General features: G+C 41.7%; 1 protein-coding gene across 1 annotated transcript in view; it reads right to left on the bottom strand.

The window, feature by feature from the left end:
* DCAF5 (DDB1 and CUL4 associated factor 5) overlaps positions 1-20467 on the bottom strand; it is a gene marked incomplete at its 5' end in the record, with an annotated part of 77905 nt that extends 57438 nt beyond the window's left edge. The window contains 4 exons of the mRNA XM_081999832.1: positions 2761-2900; positions 5108-5144; positions 9399-9542; positions 20254-20467. Of these exons, the coding sequence (XP_081855958.1) occupies positions 2761-2900; positions 5108-5144; positions 9399-9542; positions 20254-20467 (535 nt within the window). The remainder of the gene's footprint in view (positions 1-2760; positions 2901-5107; positions 5145-9398; positions 9543-20253) is intronic.
* Positions 20468-24334: the final 3867 nt, after the last annotated feature.

The following is a 24334-nucleotide window of genomic DNA, read 5'->3' on the forward strand; positions in this document are numbered from 1 at the left end:
GCATCATCAAATCAGATCCCTGCTGGGACATAAAAGGCTGTGTTATTAAAATGGCAGCCCCCACTGAGAAGCAATGGCTTGCATTAGCTGAGTAGAGAGACAAACAACATCAGGTTGCCAAATAAAGGAGTTGTTTTTTTAAAAATATACTTCTAATTTGTGTATATTTTTTTAGCCAAATCATTGTTACTAATTACTGGTGTTTTCCTTCACACCTTTATTATAAATAGCCTGGCCTGGTACCACACTTTTCTTCTAAGATATCAAAAGTTGCCTTTCAGCCTGTCAAATTAAAGAGAGATTACAGGAGCTAAACTAATGAGGCACTAAGTCACTTTATTGAAAAGTAGGGGGATTACTTTTTTATTGTTCTTTATGCTCATTCGCAGTTGTAGCTCTTGTACACTGGAGTATGAAATTGTTTCTCAAGGGAGAAGCTCAATACCATCTCTAACAAAAATTAAAAGTGGGTTTATAAAAATTACTGCATAATCACCCAGCAGTGAAAGATAGGGAGAAACAGAAGGGGAATGAAACTCCTTTTCCAGCTTCTTTTAATACATGATTTTAAACTAGGAGGTTATTTACAAGGTTTTAATGAGCTGGCCACTCAGGGTAACTAACTATACTTAATGCTGGCAGGCATAGTGCCTATTCCCATGACAATACCATTGCAGACAAGGGGATTACTCCAGTGACAATCATTGTATTGTAGTAAACATTGGCAGGGCTCATATATAAATGCTGACTCAGGACTCCTATATAAGCATACAAAAGCCCTTTATTTAAAATTCCGAGAACCTGAGACACTACTCCAAAAAAGCCCCAAATGTACCGCTGCCAACACTTCTTCACTCAGCAGTCCAAAAGAAGTGCAGCCTTCTCATTCAAAGTCTCAACAACAGTAAAAGCAGTAGCAAGGTTTAACCACCGCAAAGAACGACAAACCTCATCTCATACAATTTCAGAAACTCAGATCAGATTGGACATTGGCTTATGATACTAAAGCAGCTTCATACAGATGCATTTAAGTATACAGTCCCACCAACTGCTGACGTCCACTGTCAGCAACAGGTGGTTCTCCTAACAGAGACAAATCTTTATGGTGTAGCGTTCAGGAGAAGGCAACAAAAGAGCATTTCACCATCTCTAATTTTGAAGCCGTATTCAATGTCTGGCCTCATCACTTGGATATTATAAAAACAGAAAAATAAGGATGAAGTGACACTTGGCTTTACGAAAGGTAAACTACTCACATCAGACTGATTTGATCTCTTTGATAAAGTAGATGACCTTTTATACAGGGGAAAAGTGGTAGATCTAACGAGCACTAAATTCACATGTAGTATGGTATCAGGTTTAGCAAAGGGAATTGCATGGGATAAGAAACTGGCTGAAGAGAAGACAGTTCACTGTGCTAGTAAGGGACTTCTGAGGGAGCAAGAGGGAGGTATTATTAATGAGAATCAGAATTCACAGTAAGAATCAAATGACTAAAAATTGAATGCAGTGCCAATATGTTTAATTTTTATTTATACAAAGGCAATATGCCTGAGGTCACGAGAGCATCAATAAGCAATCTACTGCAAGTATTCTGGCGGTGCTCATCAAGAAAGATGTTCAATGAAGCCCTCATGATACTAGTGGCTCTAAAAGACTCCTATGAGACTATAAAGTATGTCTTGTTTCAGCTTTCATTTCCTAGTCAAAAAGGGACAGAATCGCAGTCTAGAAAAGTTACTAAATTCAGTAGGTATGGAAGAAGCTAATTCAGCTAAACAGCAACTTTGACCCAACAACAAATGTGTACAAATTGCCACAAAATAGATAAGCTGGATTTCAGTGCCATAAACAACTTTCCTGTAAGACGAGTAGAAACTATGAGTTGAAGCAATTGCATTTAATCAGCTTACAAAAGAAGATGAAAGTTTATTTTAGCTGTGAAGGAAGGAAACCAGATTCTGTACTCCTGCAGACTGCTCAGTTTTAAATTCTCAGCTTTGTATTCTTTAGGATGGGGTAAACTAACAAGTTCATTTACTGAAGTATTACTTAAGTATTCATATACTGAAATTCAATTACTGAAGTATTCCTCTCCAAATTTATGTAACTACAGTTCTAAACTGAGATTCTTCAGCCTTAAAACTGCAGCTGTAAAAACACAGATTACAGTATTTTGAGAAGCTGAAGGTTCGTTACATAAATCAACAGTATTCAGTTCTGTTTTAGAAAACAAAGATTGTAGTAATAATTCAACTTGCCTGTTATCACATAAGGGCTCTAAGTTTCCATATAAGCAGAAAACATTATGCATAAGAACAATTCTCAGTGTCACAGGGAAGTATATAAATAGCTTTGGAAAATTATTCAAATCAAAATAACAGCTTTCTAAACATGCAAAAATTTTTTGTCTCAGGCTATAGACAAAAAAAAAAATCCACATTCCTAATTGATTTCAAGATTAGTAAGACATTTTTATTGCAGAAACATGTCCTCCACTGCTTCTTTACTCAAGTTAAAACCAATTCATACCAAGTTCCATGCTAGCCTGCACTGTATGCTGGTACTTTATGAAGTAATTTAAGACAGTAACACTGAACTGTAAAGACCAGGGCTTGCCTATCACTGGCCACAAGAATTCTGTCTCACTTTCACCTTTCTCCAACACTCGCTGTCTTGATTGTCCCAGATAAACATAATTTTCTCCACCTTGCCCAAATTCTTCCTAAATCAATGATCTTTTCCATCTAGAGATCTCACCTCCATGGGAAGACTCTCGGATGTCCCAGATAAGAACTCGTCCATCATCTGATGAACTGGCAAAGATGTTGTCATTTACTGGGCTCACTGAAAGGCCATACACTGCATCTTCATGGGCGAACACATCCAAAGTCTCAGTGCTGAAAAAAAAAGACACAAATATTATAATTTTTCCTTCTTTTGCTGTTGTTTTAAAAAGCAAAGTATTTACAGCTTTATCTACCTAGTAACACTTAATGACAAAGTTTATGTAACTTCATGAGAAGACCCTTGTGTTTAATTAGAGTAAAAACCAAACAAAAAGCCCATGCAGAGTGACCAAGATGTCATGCTATGAGGGAAAAAAAACCTGCAGAACAAAACCCACACATTCAAAGCTTCAGAAACTGCAAGATGCTATGGAAATCACATTGTATTAGATTCAGTTTGGAAGGAAGTAATAGGAAAAAGCAGCAAAAAAGAACAAAATAAAAATAAGTCCCCCAGAGTACCTAGATTTCAGCCATTCCCCAGCTATTGAAAAGAAAAAGACTGTTCTCAGCTCTCATTCTTAACTTTTTAGATCATTTAAAAAGGAAGAAATAGTGGCATGGAGAGGCCAAAAGCTAAAATACTAAGACTGAAGATTCTGGAGTTGTTGTATTTCTTTGGCAAAACCCTTTTATTTCTTTAGAGAATACACTTTGTATAAAAACCCTATACCTGATGGAAACTCCACCAAAGAGATCACACGTAAAATCAGCGTTTTGCTCACATAGCAATTACTGTTCTTAGTGACAGATATACTAATTCTGTCTTAAGGACCATTAACAGAAAGGCCAAATAGGCACTAGCAGAAAAAGCCATTTAGAAGTATGAAAAAGCAGTTGATAGACCTGGTGTTATCATTCAAGAAGACAGAGTAACTTTCTATAGAAATCAATCAGAATTCAGTGTGTCAGAATAGTACGGTTTCTTTCAGAAGATCATGCAAATAGCCTTAGAGGAATGAATTCTGTATGCATTACAACTGGACCTAGCACACCTAAAAAAAGCAAACCCCGATAACAAAAGCACATTAAAAAGACATAAATACATATCAAAAAGATCTGTTACAATATCTAGGACATCGCAAGAAAAAAAAATTGTATCTAAACTTGTAAAGGACAAAGATCTTGTAGAAGCTTGAAAAGTCAGAACACAACAAACACCAGCATCTAAAATGTTGACATTTCCACATTTAATTAAAAAACCAACAGCAACAAAACCAAAACAACAAACAAAAAACAACCCTCCCAAAAACAAACACCACCCGAAACCACACACAAAAAATCACACGCCCCCAAAAAATAAAAAGCAAACTAAAACAACAAAAAAACCCCAAACAACATCATATTCCTAAGAGAGCATTAGAAGAGTAAGACAAAGTTATTTTTGCCCAGCTCTCATGTAAGATTTATACAAGAAGTGGATATAAGGTATGATGGAAGGCAGATGTACACTGATCAGTTCAATGCAAAAAGGCTTTGGACAAACCTAGCAAGAAATATGTCCAAATTATGTTAAACAGGATTCAAGCAACTCATAAAGATTTAAGGTTTTGTATTTCTCTGTTCTTACATCTTTTCCTGCTTTTTCTTTATACTTGATTTTTTGAGTTAACATTATTTAAACAGTCATTGCTTAAATCTGTAGAAGTTACTAGTATAGGTCAAAGTCTTAACATTATAGTTTTCTACTTCAAAAGCAGTAAGCTCAAAATACATGATATGCTATCTAGAGGACCCAAATCTAATACATTACCACTACTGTATTAATTATATTTTGACTAACAGCCCAATCTTGATGTAGCACAAAAAAGCCTAATTCTCAATTGCTTTGCAGTTTTAGTAAAAAGTATCAAAATAAATATGCTTCATGTTAGTGTGGAGAATCAGGCAGCTACAGCCAAAGTTTGAAGAGGAAGGTAGGTAGGTCAAGCACTAGCTATCTTAAATACAAAGTCAGGTGAGAGTTTTGAAAAAGAAAACAAAAAGCCTGTATGTGCTACAATACTTGTATATGTACCAGAATAATCTGGCTTCGAATCTACTCAGAACCTACTATGCTGCCTGCAGGAGAGCATATGTATTTAATAACTATTCTCTTTTCCAATGTCAAAATGATGCAGAACCCAAGTGCTTAAAAAAAAATGGGGAGCTGGGGAATACTTCAATCCAGATTATGAGTTTAGATAAATAAAAAGCATGTTTCAGGATTAAAACACTGTGTTCTTCTGCCAGACCTTTAATTTAAAACAAAAAGTGCCTCTAGTGAGTTGACATTAAGGGAGCTCTTGAAGCAGCGTAAACACAAACTGTGTATTTACCTTTCAACATCATGGAGTATAACTTGCTCATCATTGCCTATAAAGAGAAATATAAACACTTAACATCATGTTCCAGTGGTTAAAAAGCATTATGGTGAAAAAAATAAAAACAATATATATTTTTTATTATTTTCTATTTTGAAAACAAAACTGAAGAACAGAGAAGACCAGTTCAGGTCAGCCCTCTGCTCAGTTATGTGAAAGGCTCCATGTGACATTTCCAGTCATGATCAAATGCACCAATACATTCCATCTGCTACTGCTCAACAAATACTTCTACTTAACTGTGCCACTGATTGTTCTTTGTTCAGTTTGAGCTTGAGTTTTGGGACACTTGTGGTGAAAAGAATAATATTATATGAAGCAGCAGAACACCTTTAACTCTCATGCGAATATACCTTTCTTCCTGCTCCGAGGATGCTTCATAAGAAGATAATGGTGGGTGAAAAGAGATGCCATAAGCAAAATGCACTGGGCTCCCAGCTCAAATGCCACCCGTTCACACTGTCAGCATTCAGTGTTTTGCAACCATTGAGAAGGCATGAACGTGACAGCCAGTGTAATTCCTTTTGTATTAGCAAAAACCAACCCAAGTAACCAGACAATCATGTCACTTCTCTTTGATCATATCCATTGAACACAAAGAAAACTAACCACATGCATGCAGACTACGAACATCACAGCTACAAAGTAATTCCACTGGCTCATGGCAGTGTTTTTCAAGCTATAGCAACATTTTTTTTTGTCTCTGCGCTGAATATTAATTTATCTAATTTGGCACCTCCTCTTTAGAAACATTTAAGTAGACACACATTTATATTTAATTTAGAAGAAAAAAAAACACAGAAAGCCCACAAAGTCATATTTTTATGCTCAGTATGTCTTTGTAGTTGCAATATCAAGTTTTGAAACTTTCCTGATGTACACCAAAGCCAGAAGTTCAGAAGGAGCAAGATTTCATGTTATGATTTTTAAGTGTTCGGTTGACTCAGTTTTCAGTTATCCCATATACATTTAAATTTGTGTGTCCCAACAGAAGAAATATGAGAAAGTTTTTCTGACTAATGAGGTGTGAGGTTTTTCTACATCCACTTGCTCTTTGCACAGGCTCCTATTTAAATCGTGCCAGTCTTAGATTACTGTAGTAGCTCATCTTTTCCATGGTACAATAAACAAGTCATTTATGTGTAAGTGTCCTTTGATCATTAATTGCAATGGAAACTGTCCATTATACATTACAGGCAAGGTTTATACCTAGTAAAACTAATCTAGTGCTTATGTATTTCACCAGTGAAAAATGTAGCCTAGTTTCTCCAGTGACAAAATTTCCTCCAGCGACAAAATTTCCTCCAGCAGACACTCCTGCTCCTCACCCTCCATACAGCATGAACACAAGAATTGTTTCAGATGCCTGGCTTCAGGCCTCTAGTCATCATGGGATCAACCTTCCCTTCCATCACAAGCTCCAAAATGAGAAAGAATGAACGAAAAGAGGGGTTGTGTGGAATAACCACTGCTTCTCTCTGTTTTGCGTGTGAGGGAGGAGAAGGTGGTGACAAAAATGTAACCACAGACTGCTTGGTCACTGTTGGTAAGGATTCATCCCTGCAGAAAATATCACTGCTGTTCAGCCCAGTGGGGTTCCCACTTAACAGTGTTTTACTTTGACACAGGACAGTTCATTCTTCATTGAAAATAACTGTGTTGTAACTATATACACAATTCTCCCATTTATAATCTTTCTTATTTTGATAACTGCAATTACGATGATCAAAAAGACAAGTATAATCTGCCATTCCCTTCAGTTATACCTGTGAGGATGAAATACTGCAGAGCACATACAGAGAAGCACAGTTAAGGTGGCCTAAACCCCATATCTGTAACATCAGACCTCTAGAGAAACAAATTCAGCACCCTGTAGGTTTATTTCAGCTTTTCAAGTACCTAACATTAAAAGCAAAAAAAAAGTCCATGCAGTTTACTAAGAGGCAATCTTTCATTTCAAATGCTGCTCTACTTTCAGTGCATGTGGACAGAGAAGGCCAGTAGTATTCTTCAGGGATGAGAACTTCTCTGGTATCTTGAGACAGTTTTTTTCTCCAGAGGTTACAAGCAAAACACTGTCCACTCAGTTCCTGCCTTGCATTTTGTAATGGCTATATGTGCATGGTGCATGCTACACATATGCTCCTTCAAAGCAAAGAGCTTTGAAATTCCTTGGATGCAATTCAATTGGTACTGAAGTGGAAAATCCTTCCTCCTCTGCTATCAAGAGCTGCTTTAGGGAAAGGTCATCAGATCCTAAGTCATTAGTTGTTGGCAGCTTTATTTACAGAATGAATTGAGTTCTGTGCGCCTTGTGCTAGTTTCCATGCTCTAATTTTTAGGGTTTTTTTTTTTTTTTAAAGTATGCTGACTTCCATGATTAGAATACAACCCAACTTCAGTACTGGAGGGAATGATGACCAACAGATCTTAGGACCCACAATTCTTTCAGATCTTTTAAGAATCTCCCAGAACATTGTTGAGTGAATAAATATAGATAGCCCCATTTTCCAACAGAGATAAAACAGATGGTACATCTAGGCCATGCAGCAAAATGACTCTTCACAAGGCATCCAAGAGTCAGACTCATAGCCCTTGCAGATGAGCTCTGTGAATCTTGGTGGAACAGCTGAAAAAGTTCCTGACTCCTCCAATGGAAATAATTTCTGGCAGAGAAATGTTTATGCAAACTGGAGGAGGAAAAAGAGATGAGAACGGCCAGTTTGTCTGTGCATCAGCTGTCACAGTTCATCTAACCTGGCATCTTAGAAAAAATCCACCATAATCAATCACGTAAATCTTTAACTGCAGGTGTTAACTGCAGTGGCAAGGTACAGTCAAACCACTCTGCTCCCCTTCCTGTGAAAACAGTAGCCTTTGACAGCAGGGTGCAATGGACAGAGTTGAGTTGGAAATGAGAAAATACCATTACAGTTGCTCCCGCAAGATTTGGCACAGTTAATTCCTTGAATATTCATGTAAGGTTCCATTTGTCTGAATTCAGACTAAAGTAAAACAGACTCCAGCCCAAAATTTCATTGGAATCACTCATGCAGACACATTCATCTGAAGACAGTGTGGACTGCTGTCTTTCTCATAAAACAAACAGCACTCTCCAGGATCGTAAGATAAGCATCACTATTTGACATTTTTTGGGTTTTCTCCACCTGAGAAGTATATCTGAATCATATCATCCTTAAAATCAGACACCACCTTAAGTTTTGTTATGCCTTTTTTTCTAAGGGATGTTATAGTTTTAACATAGCGTTGAAGGATGGGAAGCTTCCACCATTCCCATGTGCTTAGAATGAATTTATAGCATTGATTTGCAGTTCACAAATCTTGGTTCAAAAAGATAATGAAGGGCTCTGAACAAGTAGTCTCATAATATCCTAAAATAAGTCTCGCTGTATATCAATGGACATACTGATGAAAGATACAAATTCCTGTCCATTCTATTATCATGTCAGATGGAGGAAATGAAGTACGGCAGAAAAGGACACTGACTGCGTTTTGACAGTCTTGTGCCTTTTTCTTCTCAATTCAATTTTCCCCCCTACCTCAACACTTTAAAAATCAAGTGGTGAAATGAACCTAAATTCTAGGGATGACTACCCCAGAACAAGTACATGTCCACTTTCCTTCTATTAAAGACTGAATTAAACTTTCTGATAAAAAGTGGATTTATATTAAAAAAGACGAAGAATATCAAGGCCAATTAGAGCCCAATGTGCCAACAGTTCTAAAAGGCAGACACTTACCTAGTGAGAACTGAAATGAGGTTTGAGAAAAAGTGATCCACCAATAGATGGCAATAGCCCTTCATTAGCCATCTAAGGGTGCATTAAAATCAGCTAGCGGCAGCACAGATTTTCAAGCATCAGGCTCGAGTGCCAGAGAGGACGCAGGGTCTGCTCTCAGTACAGCTAAGAGGGCATCACAGAAGACCACGTTCCACAGTCTGTAGCACAAGTAGGGGCAGACTGGACCCAGGATTCTCATGATAGCTCCAGACACAATATGTTTACACCAGGGCTTGGGAAAAGAAGCATCATGACAAAATTCACGCAGCTAAAGAATTCCCTGTTCCCAAAGAACCTTCATCTACTGATTAAGGACACCTTCCAGATCCTTAGGGCGCTATGGAAAAGACCTTTCATATGGGGCAGGATCTCACTCATGACTTCTACTCCAAGGCATTCACAACGCAAACTCCTGTGAAATCAGGGTGCTCTTCCTTCCTTACCTCCAGAGAACACTTTCGTATTGCCACTGTTGAAAGCTAGACAGAAGATATTAGAGTGATGCTCCCCTTTCAGCTGAACTGGTTTGACTCTTGAGTGGATGGCTTCTTCCATATGCCAAAGTAAGACACGGCGGTCATCCCCTCCTAGAAGAAAGAAAGGAAATGTGCATTACTGCCTGAGCCATGTGTAAACTGTTGACAGACAAGTTACTTAATTCTGCAGTTATTCATAAATGGCTTTGCTGAAACCCTAATTAGCATAAAAAAGTTTTCTACCTTGCAAGGGTTTGGATACATAGACACATATTTACATTAAGATGCCATGCAGTCAGGTATTCAATTAGTATTAACGAAAACAGATGAATCGGCAGGATAAGTTTGGATTAAACAGCTGCCATTCTGCCAACACATAGTGACAACCTATAGCAACCTGGAAACTCAGAATTTTACTGATATGTAAAATTCTGTGGCAAGCTGTAGATGAATTACATGCCAAATTAACATATGCATGTTGGCAAAATGCTTCTACACCAAATCCTTGTTGCCAACATCGCTTATGTTATTCATGAAACAAGAACTTTCTTCTCCTTTCACTGATAACTTATCTCCTCTAACAGTCTTTGCAAAGCCTTCATAGCATTGGTTGGCTACTGGACTGACATGTGGCCATAAAATGATTTTACTGAAGCATTCAGAACTCTTCAGCATGCAGAGTTATGTCATGCTTCTAGATCTGTAATGGCTGACAGACATTTCTCAAGCGAACTACTGACAAAGAGAATAACTGGGGAAAAGAAGTTCAACTCTCTCTTGCTTTACAGCTTGCTGTATTTCTTCTAATTGCTTGCCTAGGTGCAGTTCTCAGTTCAGAGCTCTACGCACAAATGCATTTAAGTGCCTCCTTCTCTGTCTGGTAAACAGTCAGGTATAAAATAAATATTAGACACTGTTCATGCTTCAATTGCATTAAACTATTGTTTATTAGGAAAAGAAAAAAATTCAAGATACTATTGTATTGGACAGTCCTCTCAACATCAATTTTGGATGCCTGTAAAAATCTGAATAAAGCTTCTTCAAACCAGACTCAAAATATTTCTGGTCTCTGTCTTTAATAACAAATCAAAGAGAATGGCATCACAAGTCAAAAGTGCCACTTACTGCTTCTTTGGACAATCAAAAGCATAAACTCAGCGCCTTCCGAGCTGCTATCCAGAAGGAATCACAGAATCTTTGGGTTGGAAAGGACCTTTAAAGGCCATCTAGTCCAACCCCCTGCAATAAGTAGGGACATCTTCAACTAGATCAGGTTGCTCAGAGCCCCATCCAACCTGACCTGGAACGTTTCCAGGGATGTGGCATCAACCACCTCTCTGGGCAACCTGTGCCAGGGTTTCACCACCCTTATCGTGAAAAACATCTTCCTTGCATCTAGTCTGAATCTGCCCTCTTTTAGTTTAAAACCATTAGTGTTGTCCTATCACAACAGGCCCTCCTAAAAAGTCTGTCCCCATCTTTCTTAGAAGCCCCCTTTAAACACTGGAAGGCTGCAATAAGGTCTCCCTGGAGCCTTCTCTTCTCCAGGCTGAACAACCCCAACTCTCTCAGCCTGTCCTCCTAGGAGAGGTGTTCCATCCCTCTGATCATTTTTGTGGAAAAAGGCAGGAATCAGAGACAAAAGAAAACTTAAATTAATTGGTCCCTGGTTTACTTCAAGAAGAGGTAAATACATAAATAGAATTCATGACTACCGTTAATCAGACTTTTTAAAACTTTTCACATCATATGATGCTATTAAGTTTTCCCATGGAACTGAGTTATGTCACATATCCTTTAAGTTAACAGCCTCTCAGACTTTAAGTCTCCTAACAGATACTGTGACAAGCACTTTGATAGACAGTACAGCTGCATGCTATGCTACTCATGCTCCCTGAAATTAATTGTGTATTCCTCCTCCTGATTTTGTACTTTACAGAGCAAACAAGAATACATGATCAAAATATTTGTGATGCATTTGATAACTACTGGGATTAAGAGTCAAATGTGATGGGTCCAGAAAAACTCACAGTAACTTATGGTCAACTAAACTGACAGGAGCTTAGGTTCCTTTCTGTCTAGAAATAGGAGAGAAAAGTTGTATTTGCACGCTAGTGATTGCATATGAGCTAGTAATAAGGACACAGAAATACATGACTGCTGAAACATATGACCACATTAGTCATGCTAAAATCAAGATGTGATTGTCACACTTAAAGTGGTTACCTTCCAAAGCTGCCAACAGCCAGGTCTTAACGTTATCGCTACCTGGCAAACAATTTAACCAACACTTAAGGCTGGTGAACACCAACACTGCTTCTATCAAACTACATTTATTGTCTTTCAAGGCTTCTGTAAAAGGCATTTCAGGGCAAAACATAACAACATACTGTTGTTAATTGTTACCATAGCAAATCAATTTGCAAAAGCCCTGCAGTAAGTCTATGCATCCTCCTACCTGATAGCATGGCCATCTAGGTGTTTCACTTTAACAGCAAACTCCTATTCACATCCACTACCCACCCAGTCCAGATATGAACAAAAATAATGAAGATGTCAAAAGAGAACAAACATTACTGTGGTTTCCAGCACACATACGGCATAGTACGAGAGGGATAAATCGCAACCTGTGCAGAAAAGTCTTTGGCAGTGTTAAAAGTTGCCACTACCTTCTTTTTTAGAAGTTCCTATACCTTAGTGCCTGCTTCCTCTTCCTCCAGCTTAGAAACAACTCTTTTACTGAATCCAAATGTTTGTCTCTTCCCAGGCACCTAGATCTCCATGAGACTTTGGTACAGAGGGCCCCACTATTGAGTATCCAACACTACACCGGTCTGAGAGCTATGTCTGCCTTTGCAGTGGCACACATTCCACAGTTTAGGAGCTTTTAAACACTCTCTACATTCATGCAATTCTGCCCCTTCTCCATCTATGTATTGCACATATTTGTCTTTGAGAACTTCTACACCCCTGTTTCACGCCTCAGTTTTACTCCTCTCATGCCCCATTGAGACAGAAAAGATTAATAAAATGATAATGTTAACTGGGCTGGAAGAAGTCCCTTCTAACTCCAATTCAGCTATTCCAGAAATACTTCTGACTTAAGGCCAGTTCCACCAGAAAGAAGAAGCTTTATCAATATGTCCAGTCACAGGGGAGGATTTGTAGCAGAAAGACACTTTGCTGGTCTCTACATCCTCATACAAGAGAACAAGAAGTGTTAAGTCACAGGCAAATATACCCAAGAAAAGGTAAGTCTTATGTGACTGAAACCAGGAGAGGTGCAAACCAGCAAATGCAATCTCTACTACCAAAATCTAACTCTTAGAGTAGGAGGGAAGAAAAGAGGGAGGCACACATGTATGGACGGGTATACAGGGAGACAGCAAAGAAAATGCGACTATATAGAGCTTTTATGCTCTGTAGAAAGGAACCATGATTCATCAGACACAAAGTGCATGCATATTATGCAACATAAGTTACAAGTCTGAGAATCAGAGGAAACTCGCAGGCCTGTAGCACTTGTTCTGTACAGTTGATCAGTGAATGCAGATTAATTAAGATGCTTTCAATTTACAGTGGATTTATTGTGTACATACATCAATTCTACAACGTGTAAAGCAGAAGCCACTCTACAGTTTTCAAAAAACAATGGAGCCACTGCACAAACCTGTAATAACTCTACAATGCTCCCCAGAAGAGAATAACTGTGTATGGCAAGGGTACGTTCTTGACATGATACAGAGCATATACCAACAGCAACTGGTTTACTACACATCTGGGAAACCTGGATATATGGCCTCATATGAAAATACCTTAGCTACCAGGGCTCCACATGTTGATTTTCTAGAAATCGAAGCCCCACATTAAGTCTTGAATTTGTAATTTTTCATTTCATGGTATCAGAAGTAGTAAGTTTGACATCTGCAAAGTGGAAATAGCTTCACTTCCATCTTACTTTGCTGATTCTGGTTAGAAACACACATGTATCTTCTCCTGCTCCAAGTCACTGGAATACTTTGTTAATACTTTTGGCCTTCTGACTAATGTTGATGAGAGACATAGGCAAGATTGAGGAATTCTACACAGAAGATACATAATATAACACACCTCAAAAGAAAGTTTGCACTTCAAATCTTGGCATAGTTATCCTGAAATAGATTCTTAAGTAGGTAAAAACTTTGTGTTCACCCTTGACAATCTTCTACCTCCTGTGGACCCAAAGTGGACCTCCCAGGAGAATTAAAAGTCCCTTGTCTTCTTCACAGTTTGCCCACTTCAGAATGGTTTGTACATGCTGCATACCGCAAGATTGGGGTGGGGAGGAGGGTTCCCCCATAAAAGTTCTTTCTTTTGTTTTGGCTTGGGGTTTGGTTTTTTTTTTTTTTTAAGTAGCACAGACAAACCCTATAGGTAGAATATGCCTATTTTAGATAACTGAACACGTCCCAAATGACTCAGCATGGCATATATTTCAGCACAAACAGTTCACTGCCTCCACAGTTCCTACACCAAAGCATCCTAGTTTTGCCCTGATTTTGGACTAGTTCTTCCCCAAAAAAGTTTCCTGATCTGGTTGCCTTCTAAATAGGTAATCACTAAATTTATACACAGTTAGCTTTGGAAGAAGAGCCTACCTTACAGTAACAGTGGTCTACCTGTAGTCCAGGACTGTTCTTATTAGTCCTGAAGTGGTTCAAAGGGGGCCAGAACCTTTAGCCTTCCCAAAAGCAAAGCCACTCTAAACAGTATCAGCATAACTCATGAAACACACTTGAGCTCTCATGTGCTAACAGAAGCACTTCAAAAATCACACCAGTCAGGACTTAAAAAATGCAGTTTTAAAGTGCATTAATCTTGTTGACTGTGGACAAAGGTCAAGACCACTGCTCCTCTTTGTCTCCCATATACCAGGTGCAGTCACTGAAGAACCTACATGGCAGGTGGGCAACACTTCTAAATCATAACTTAAAACACTAATCTTATTGCTTGTATCTACTCAAGAAGGTGCACGAATCACAGAAAGTGGGATCAGACGGTATTTCAAGAAGTTGATCACTTAGTTGACCCCAGCCATTGGCAAAAGGCCAGACTGTGTCAGAATTATTCCCAGCAGACGTGTGTCTAGTTTGTTCTTAAAAAAACACCACTGAGGTAGATTTCACACTCTCTTTAGGCAGCCTATTTCCGTGCTTCGTTATCCTTGCCATGAGGCAGATTATCCTAATATCTAGCCCAAGGGTGCAGTCTGACGTTACATATAATCCCACTCCCCCTTGCCATGTGCTCCTGCTATTTCCCATCCCATTGAATTCAGTGGTGATGCAGCCAGAGGGCTAGTAGGTTAAAGAAGTTGACCTGACAGAAGAACAACTGTCAGACAATCTCTCCCTCCCTAGTCCTCTCCTCTGTTCAGATTCTTCCATTGTAGCAGCTTGTGACTTTAAGCTATAAAAGTGCCACATTACAAACAATGCAGAAGAGAAATAAGTGAATGAACTACAGGATGAACGGGAAGTGTAAGATCAAACAGCATTGCTAAAATCTTTCTTCCTATAATTTAAGGCCATTTCTTTGTCCTATTCCCAGTGGACAAAGACAGTTTACAACTTCGTGTAATAATAATTAAAAAAACTTTCATGCAAATTAAGACTTGCATCTCTATTCAGCTTTTCTTTCTGTAGACTAAAAGACCCCTTTCTTTTCAGGCTTTCATTTTTCTAGACCTCTGATCATTCTTCATAACCTCTTCTGAACTTTCTCTAGTTCAGCCACATCTTTCTCCAAGTACAGTGCCCAAAATGGAGCACAGCACTCCGTGTGAGGCCCCAGGAGCACCAAACAAAGAAGGATTACTTCACAAGCTTTAGCATGTCTGATGGTATTTATGTTGTGATCTACTATTACATTTGGATCGTCTTCTACATGACTATGGTCTAGCCTCCATAGTGTATTTGTAGAGTTGACCATTTTTATTCACTTATCCCTACAAACCACATGCCATTTTTTTTTCCAGGCAATGTCTCCCAATAAATTCAACTCCTATCCTCTGAAATTATTGCTGCCTTTCTTAGTATCATCTTTAAGTTTTGTAATTTCTCAGACATTAATGAAAACATAATGTAGTAACTGGACCTAAGATCCCTCCTCACACAGAATTCTGCTTCATACAAAGAGACTAAGATCAAGACCACACCTCTTTAAAACATACTTGATACACAATCCCCTTAATTCACAAGTAATATTCTACTACCTTTGCTAAAGTCACCTCATTCCCCTGTTTTAGGCTCTTGCTCCTCCAGATTTACATGGCAACTAGATGACAGATGAATTTCCGGTACTTTCTTGCATCCCTACAAATTTACAATCATAGAAGAGCTATTAATTTTTGCAATATCTGGTGAGAGAAAAAGAAGCCAAGCGAAAAAGAACATATGCACGGATTAAATAAGCCTCAGATTACAGTACTTCCCAGAAGTTATCTTGAAAGTGCAGTTTAAAGTAGGGGAAAAAAAGTGGGAGGTTCTGATAAAGATACTCATGTTTGTAAGAGATAGCAGGCATGAAAAATGACAGTCAGATAAACAAATAGGAAAACATATCCACCAAACTTGAGGATGGGAGAAAGAAAACCTAATACACAGACTAAGTAAAGATGACTTTTAAGAAATTAAACTGCAGAAGGAGATGCTTGGCATATCTGAGGGAAGAAGTCAGTTGCATATCATTGCATGGTGAATTTAATTTCCATGCAGAGTCATGTGTTTCTCAAATTGTTAACAGAAAAACACCACCACCTAGTTTATAAAGTGTTGCAAAGACACATTTTGTCCAATGAAATCTTTCAATTCAATTCAGCAGCTAGTTTTAACTAATTTCAGCCCATTTACACATTTCTTACATGTTAAGCTTTCCTCTTCCCTTGTGTCATTCTACAGATAGGCCTTTTCTACTTGTCACATTGCATTTTCTCCCAAGTGCCCACCTCCTCCTTTCATTTCTCTCAATTTTCTTTAATTATTGTCCTTACGCCTGTCCCTTGTTCTAGCACTCCTGCACCAAAACATTAGTGTCTGTCTCTCTTTCTCCCATCTCTAAAGTGATACTGTTGAGTTCCACACAAGCACAGCAAAAGCCTACAGACTGTCCCCAACCCAACTTGCTGACCTCAACTTTTTTATTTGAAAACATGGTTAGGAACAAAATTAACTACTATTAAATGTGTAATGTCCAATACAAGATTTAAAGAAATTAAGATACCAGAAAGTTTCAAACATGCTTTCAAAAGGCCTGCTGAGGCTTGTCTACACTGACGTTCTCTCCAAAATCCTAACAGGAAAACTATCTGGAAGTGTAATGTAAACCCTGTTTAAGTAGTTTGAAATGTTTACTGAAACAGTAATCATTAGCCTTACAGACTTGCTTCTGGGAGATATATCACCAAAAAAAAAGAAAAAAGTGTGACACACAACCAAAAAAAGCACTCCAGCCAATACTGATGAGAACAGCACTAATTTAGATGCAGGCTAGCATTTAAATGGCATCAGTATAGCCACCACAAATGCACTGTATCAGCTGTATTTAAAACCGCTCAAACAAGGTCTAAGGTGTTAACAAGTCAATTAGCTGAAGCAGACTTCTCTAGGTTAAGAACATATACATTACTTAAAACTGAACAACTGAAAAGACTGCTTGCACTCTCCCTTTTCACACACTCCCAATACCCCGTTAACTCTCTTAGCTGCTACAAGCGCAGATGGAAGCATCTAACATCTCATCCTTACCTCAGCACACTGACTATTTTGAGGGAGGAGAGACCCACATGCCATCTATTCTAAGGCTTTATCTGCATTTGGAAGTCTTCTGAAGCAACTCTTCTAGAAAACTTCAGATTAGAGGCAGCTTCTACCCTTCCTTTATCTTTCATCTGAGCTCTCCTTCTTACTGTTTTTTCCTGCTTTTGCTATTTCTCAGAGTTTCAAGATTAAGTATGACCTTAAAAGAGGAGTGCTTTGAGTGTAATTTTAATGAAGCCTGATCTTACAACAGCAAGAAATTTAAGAGGGTATCCATAAATCTTTTGCCTATTAATTTCTTATTCTTGAATGAAGAACAAAGAACCTGCTTGCTGTTGCTATGTCACATACAGCATTCTAGATCTTGTGGTCACAGATAACGTAAAACTTTGTTAAAAACAGTGACCATAATTAGGACTCTTAATTTTCTCAGGGCATCAATACAGGGTCAGACTTAAGGTCTTTATTGCTTGCTTCCTAGTCATTTAATGAAATTTAGCAGGGTCGAACTCTAGTTCCATTTCTCTCCTACATACTGAGGAAAAGCTTAATCCCTGTAAACATTCTGTAGCTTTAAGAGAAGTTAGGAAGTTGACAATTGGACATAGTTTGAAAGACTTCCTTTTACTTACGCTTCTTTAGATACTCAGATGATGGGAAATCTGCCTCCATTCTCTCACTGCACCTAACTCAGGCAGTTTAGACAAAATTAACTTTTAAAGTCCCTTCCAGTTCTCAACTTCTAAAGAATGGATGTCAACACAGGTAAGTGCATCGATGATACGACAAGAACTGAAATGCCTCCTGAGGCTTTCTTGAGCAAGAAGAACAGAAAATACTGATGGTGTTTCCATCACCTATTACAGAAAATAAAAAAGCAACAACAGATGCACTTGAGCTCTCTGTAGCACTTTGTAAGTAGAAATACTTAGCTCTGCTTACTACTGGAGAAGGACCAGTACAAACCAGCATGCCAACTCTAGCACATCTGGGAACTTTGAAATAGATAAATCAGCATTCCCACCCAACACACACATACATATATACATATATTAATGTGTGTGTACAAATATATATGTGTATATTCACAAGGTAAATGGCTGTGTATCTCAAAAGTTGCATGTGCATATAAAAGAATCCCTGACAGTAACGCCAAGATCCTTCATGGACACTTATTTCAGATATCACTGGACTTACAAGCTGCTTCAGGTAAGAAAGTTAAATTTAGGAAGGTCTCAGTGTACCAGCTTCCACTCTATGTTTAAAGGTGTTTTTATTCTCCCCTTTGCTTTAAGGTATCCAAACAGCCATAATAACTTTTTACTGAATCCCTGTGTTATTTCTCGAGTTATTACTGGTACCTTTGTGTGGCAGAGCCTGCCTCTGCCCAGGCACCACGGCGAGGGAATAAGCTGCCCGCTCAGCCGTGCCTCCATCACCTTCCCCGGTAGCCCCTGTCGCTATTTACAGCCAACCAGAGGGTGGCCAGGCAAAACCGAGGCCAGACAATTACCCCTCTGCAAGCAAGGAGACCACTCTCAACAAAGCTGCTACGGCCTTATGCCGAGGAGCTCTGCAATTCCCCCGAGGGCCGTTGCCCCACACAACAGGGAACGGGCCATCCCCACCGCAGCCCGGCCCCAGCGGAGGGAGCTGCCGGCAGCCCAAGCCCGCGGGAGGGCAGGGGAAGTGGGGCCGTTCCCTCCAGCCTGCTTCCCCCGCGGGCGTGGGGCGGCCGGGACACGATGCCCCCCGCCCGCGGCCTGCAATGGACACCGCGCTCAGCGGCCAGGCCGTCACCGGGGCGGCGCGGCAGGGGAGCCCCCTCCCCGCCGCCCCGAAGCCCTCTGCCCCCTCACAGCGGGGCGCGGGCTCCCCCGGCTCGGCGGGAGAGAAGCGCCGCGGCCCCGCAAGGCCCGCGCCCTCGGGGCGCCGCGCCGTGCCCCGCCGCGGGCGGGATAGGCCCTCGATTCCCCAGCCTGTCGCTACGAGCGGCCCGAGGAGAGCGCGGCCTGCAACGCCCGGCCAGGCCCCGGCCTGAAGTTGCCTCCTTCCCCCGCCGCCCCTCCGAGCCCGGAGGCGGGGAAGGAGGAAGAGGCACCTGCGCCAAGAGCTGCTGGGGTGGGGGCAGGCGGGCAGCCGGCCGCCGAGCCCCGCAGCCCCTCCCCTGCTGGGGGAAGGGGGTGCAGAGCCTTTCCCCGTCCTCGGTGTCGCAGCTGATGGCAAGCCCTCGCCTCCCTCCTACCTGACAGCATCCCCCCCACCGCCATGGCTCCCTCAGCCCCGGGCAGGCAACAGGGGTGTAGTCGAACCTAAAAAAATCACCACGAAAATAATTCCCCCCCCCCCAAAACGCGCCCTGCAAGGGGAGGAAGGAGGAACAAAACAAAACCCTAATCCCCTCCCCCAAAAGAAGATGGAGGGGGGGGGGGGGTTGGTCCCAAAGTGACCAGTCCCTAAATTAAACCGATCCGGTTCCCCGCCCGCCCCCGAGCGGGACCTCAGCCCCCCCGCCGGGCCAAACTGCCGCCCGCCCCCCGGCTGCTACCGCTGACCCCCCGCCTGTTCCCTGGGGAGCCGGCCCGGGGCACGGCGCTGCCAAATGTCACCCGGCGCCCACAATGCACGCTGCAGGGCTGTTTCCCCTCCGCCGTCCTCGTCCCCCAAAATAATAAAATTACCTTTTAAAGGGTAAAACTCGCGAGCCAGCAAATAAAGGGGCACCCCCAGCTTCCACCCCCCGCGCCCTGGAAACACTCTCGTAAAAACTTTGTCCAGGGCTCTCCCTTCCCCCCCCCCCCCCCCCCCCAATAATAGTAGAATTTAAAACCTGTCAACCATTTTAGATCTCTACTTGGGAAACACTATTCCCGGGCACCGGTGGGTTTGAGAAATGACTCTGAGCGGCGGCTCCCCTCCCCCCGGGCCGCGGGGAGGCGGCCGAGGAGGAGGAGAAGGAGGAGGAAGATGCTTTCTGGGGAGGGGGTGGCGGGAGGGGGGCGAGGGACGGGGAGCGTTCGCTTTACCTGAGACCAGCCACTGGCCTCCATTGTTGGAGAATTCAATGGCATTGACACAGCCGAAGTGGCCCAGGAGGTCCTTCTTGTAGAGGTTCCTGCAGCCCCGCAGGCGTCTCCGCTGGAAGTCCTGGGTGAGCAGGGGGTCCCCCTCCAAGCCCCGCTGGGACAGGAACCCCACCACCGACCGCATGCTGCCCCCCCGGCCGCCTCTCCTCTTCATGCTGCCGCCTGCGCCGCTCCCCGCCGCTCCTTCCCCCGCCGCCCCTTCCCCCCGCCGCCGCCTCCCCTCCCCCGCTTCCCCCCTTGTTATGGTTATGATGATTTTTCTTTAGCCAGCCATGGCAGAGAGGTGTTAGACACTCCGCCGCTTCCTGATCCCGCTGGCTCCTCCCCGCTCCCCTCAGCAGCTGATCCTCAGCTGCAGCCCGCGCCTCCCCGCCGCTCCCGGCCCGGCTCTAACGTCGCGCCGCCGCTTTTTAACTCGCTCCTGCAACGGCACGGGGGGGACACGGATAAGTTCCCAACTCCGAGGACCTGCGGGAGGATGTTTCCCGCCGCTGCTACTTGCGGCTGCCCGAGGGGTGGCCTGGCTCGGTTCGGCCCGCCTCGCCTGAGGGGCTTTGCGGCCGCCAGCGGCCCTGCGGCCGGCCCGGAGAGGCCGGCGGGCGGCCGTCGTCCTCGGTTGAGGTGAGTGGGAAGGGACCTCTCCGGAGCCACGCCCGGCCCGCCGTGGGGTGCGAGAGGTGCCTGGCGGGGTCCTGCGGACAACTCGGCGGAGGGAGGATGAGGGAGGAAACCGCCCCAAGTGTGTACTGTTTGCAGTGGAGTTTGGGTTTGTTCTCTGCAAGTGGTGAGCGACTTCTGTGGGAATTCCAAATACTACATCTTTAAAATTTTGTTTGTGTTTTTTTTTAAAGACAGTTTTTATGGGGCTCTCAGAGGTTTTATTGCTTGCTCTCTCCTGCACCTACCCGAGCAATACTGAAAATAGGAGGGTTGCCCCTTCTCAAGTGTGTCGATCTCTCTGCAGCCCCAGAAGACTGTAGGACATACAGACGAATTTTCTTCTCTTACCTTTCAGCATCAACAAAACCCCAAAAGGCAGCCTGCTAAACAGGTGGAGCTGCTGTGCATTGTCCTTCACCATTTTACGATGCCCTAATCTGTGTGTTTGTCGCAAAAAATATGTTTTGTCTTTCGCAGGACCCTGTCCCTCACATGTACAGGGACAACAGGCAGTGTCATTTAAAGACTAATGGCCGTGAGGTGCAGCCTGTAGCCCCCAGTCCCACCTCGCAGTGCCTGACCACGTATGCCCTGCGCACAAGGTGAGCAGTCCCAGACCTGCGGCTTGAAACTTTCAGGCCTGTATTTCCCCGCAGGTGAACTGGCACCAGGACCTAGGGAAAATAGTGTTTTCAGAAAGTGAGGAATTAGCCTGGCAGTTCAGGCCTTCTCTCTGTGGAACTGCACCTGCTGGGAATTAGGAGTCTCCAAACTTTAAAACAAGCAAACAAACAAAAAAAATCCTTCCTGACATAAACTGTGGTGTGGCAACATTACTGGATACTGTTAGACTGCTGCCATGTTCCAGTGACAGCTTTTCAGTAGAAATTTAAATCATCTCATTATAGAAAGTCAGTTAAGTCAGGATTCTTCTTGCCCAAGATTACAGAAAGAACATGAAATCCTGTAAACCATGCTTCTTATTTGACAGTGCTATAGCCTTACTTTTAACACATAACAAAAGATAATAACAAACTTTTCACTTCTAATAAGAATAAAAAGAATGTAAGAAAACGTAAAAAAAAAAAGAACATTTCTGACATTTCAGCTTTGTATATATAAGTTTTTTCCATATGTGTTATCAATAGGTATAAATATCAGAACTTAATTAAAGTTATAATAATAATTTGAGAGGAATATCCAGATATAGTCTGTTAACTGTTTTCTTTTAGAATGATAATTAACGATGTTAATATTGAAGTGAAAACCAAGAACACTTAATGTCTTTTGCATCTGAGCTTGTATGAAGATTTTTTTGTAGTTACAGTTGTTGATGGCCAACTATTGCTACGTAACATGTCTAGCAAGCTTTCATATAGAGAGGCAAAGACCCTGTCATCATGATTTGTGTTTATTACCTCAGCTTTAGACACAGGTAAATTGCACTGGTATAAATCTTATTTTATCGCTCTTTTGCTTGCATGCCATGAAATTCTGTGCCATTACAATTATATCAGTAGCTGTTGCTCACTTCTGAATTCCAAACATAGGTGAGTGGCATTATAGCATTTTTCTAGCTATAGACTCTAAACTGACTCCATCAGTTTGTATTCCTGTGATGGGTCGACCCTGGCTGGACACCAGGTGCCCACCAGAGCCACTCTATCACTCCCCTTCTCAGCTGGACAGGGGAGAGAAAATATAATGAAAAGCTTGTGGGTTGCAGTAAGAGCAGAGAGAGATCATTCAGCGATGTCACAGGCAAACTGGACTTTACTCGGGGAAATTAGTTTAATTTATTACCAAGCAAATCAGAGTAGGGCAATGAGAAATAAAACCACATCTTAAAACACTTTCCCCCCACCTCTCCCTTCTTCCTGGGCTCAACTTCACTCACAAATTCTCTACCTCCTCTGCCCGAGCAGCACAGGGAGATGGGGAATGGGGGCTGTAGTCAGTTCATCACACATTGTCTCTGCCTCTCCTTCCTCCTCAGGGGGAGGACTCCTCACACTCTTCCCCTGCTCTAGTGTGGGGGTCCCTCCCACAGGAGACAGTTCTCCACCAGCTTCTCCCAGTGGTTTGGGTTGGAAAGGACCTTAAAGATCATCTAGTTCAAATCCCCCTGGGGATACCTCAGGTTGCTCAAAGCCTCATCCAACCTGGCCTTGAACGCTGCAGCTGTCACTCTTGACACATGTGGTTTATTTTCTCCTCTTTCCTAAAGTATTGGTCACATTGGGTATCTTTGGTTTCTGTATTGAAATAAATAGGTATAGGAGCCTTACATTTGAATTTCAACACAATAAAATCTTTGGTGTCTTTTCTCTATGTTCTGGATCTAGTCTCTAGGAAAACTGTGTACTTACATGGACAAATAAAATAAAAAAATATAGAAATAAAATTATTTCCTAAACTCCCAGTGCCAGGGTTTTCAGGAAGGATTTAACTGAGGACTTTTTTTAATCACAGTTATAAGCACTCAGAAAGAAGATACTATGTTGTCAGAATTTGAAAGAAAAATAGAAGACTGCCAACCTTTCCTGCTAAATGCAATATTCTCTCACATGACCATATAGGGTTTTTTTTAAAAAAAAAGTGTTGGCAAGCATTCTTTTTGCTAATTCTTTTGTTTGAATTAATTTTGAAAATATGTAGCACCTAAGGAAATTATCATGACCTATACCAGTAGCATTTTCCTTTGAAAATAACGTGGTGTTGTGTTAATAATGCCAGAGTGCTGTAATCTCTTCAGAACACACACACTGAGTCATGCTGAAGTAGCATCAATGAAGCATCTTTTTCTACTTTAATAGGAACATTCTGCAGCTTGGAATGGACTTGAAGTATGGACAGTACTTCATGAAACATTGAACTTCTTCAAGTTATTGTTCTGTTGTACAATTTTGTTTGTGTAATTTATTCCTTCTAGTGGAAAGTAGATGGCTTCTGGGTTTTTTTCCTTTTGCTTACTAATTTCACAGACCAGAAAGGTGGGAAGAACAAGCATTGTTCTCAAACATCTCCCCTTGGGTCTCTTCAGCTAAAGAAATAGCTTTAACATGCAGCTGAGCCAATCTAATGACTTGTGGCCACTGAAAGGTGGCTTTCTTTTTTGCGGCTATGTGTTCTGTCCCTTTCTTTGTGCTGATGCTGCTACTCATTGGACCTGCTTGTCTGTGGTTTTACTGAGTTCATTTGGCTCATGGGAGTGTCCCAATGAAGGCCAAAATCAGCACAGGCTGTTCAGGAGTGCCCATCTGGGAGTGGAGTTTTGGGAGATGGGGGCTGTCACCTTCTCAGCAGCCATAACTGTGAGGCCAACTTAGTGTGCCTTCTGGAACTGGACCACTGGGGTAGG

This window comes from Phaethon aethereus, assembly GCF_964289735.1.
Source record: "Phaethon aethereus genome assembly, chromosome: 5".
NCBI lineage: Eukaryota > Metazoa > Chordata > Aves > Phaethontiformes > Phaethontidae > Phaethon > Phaethon aethereus.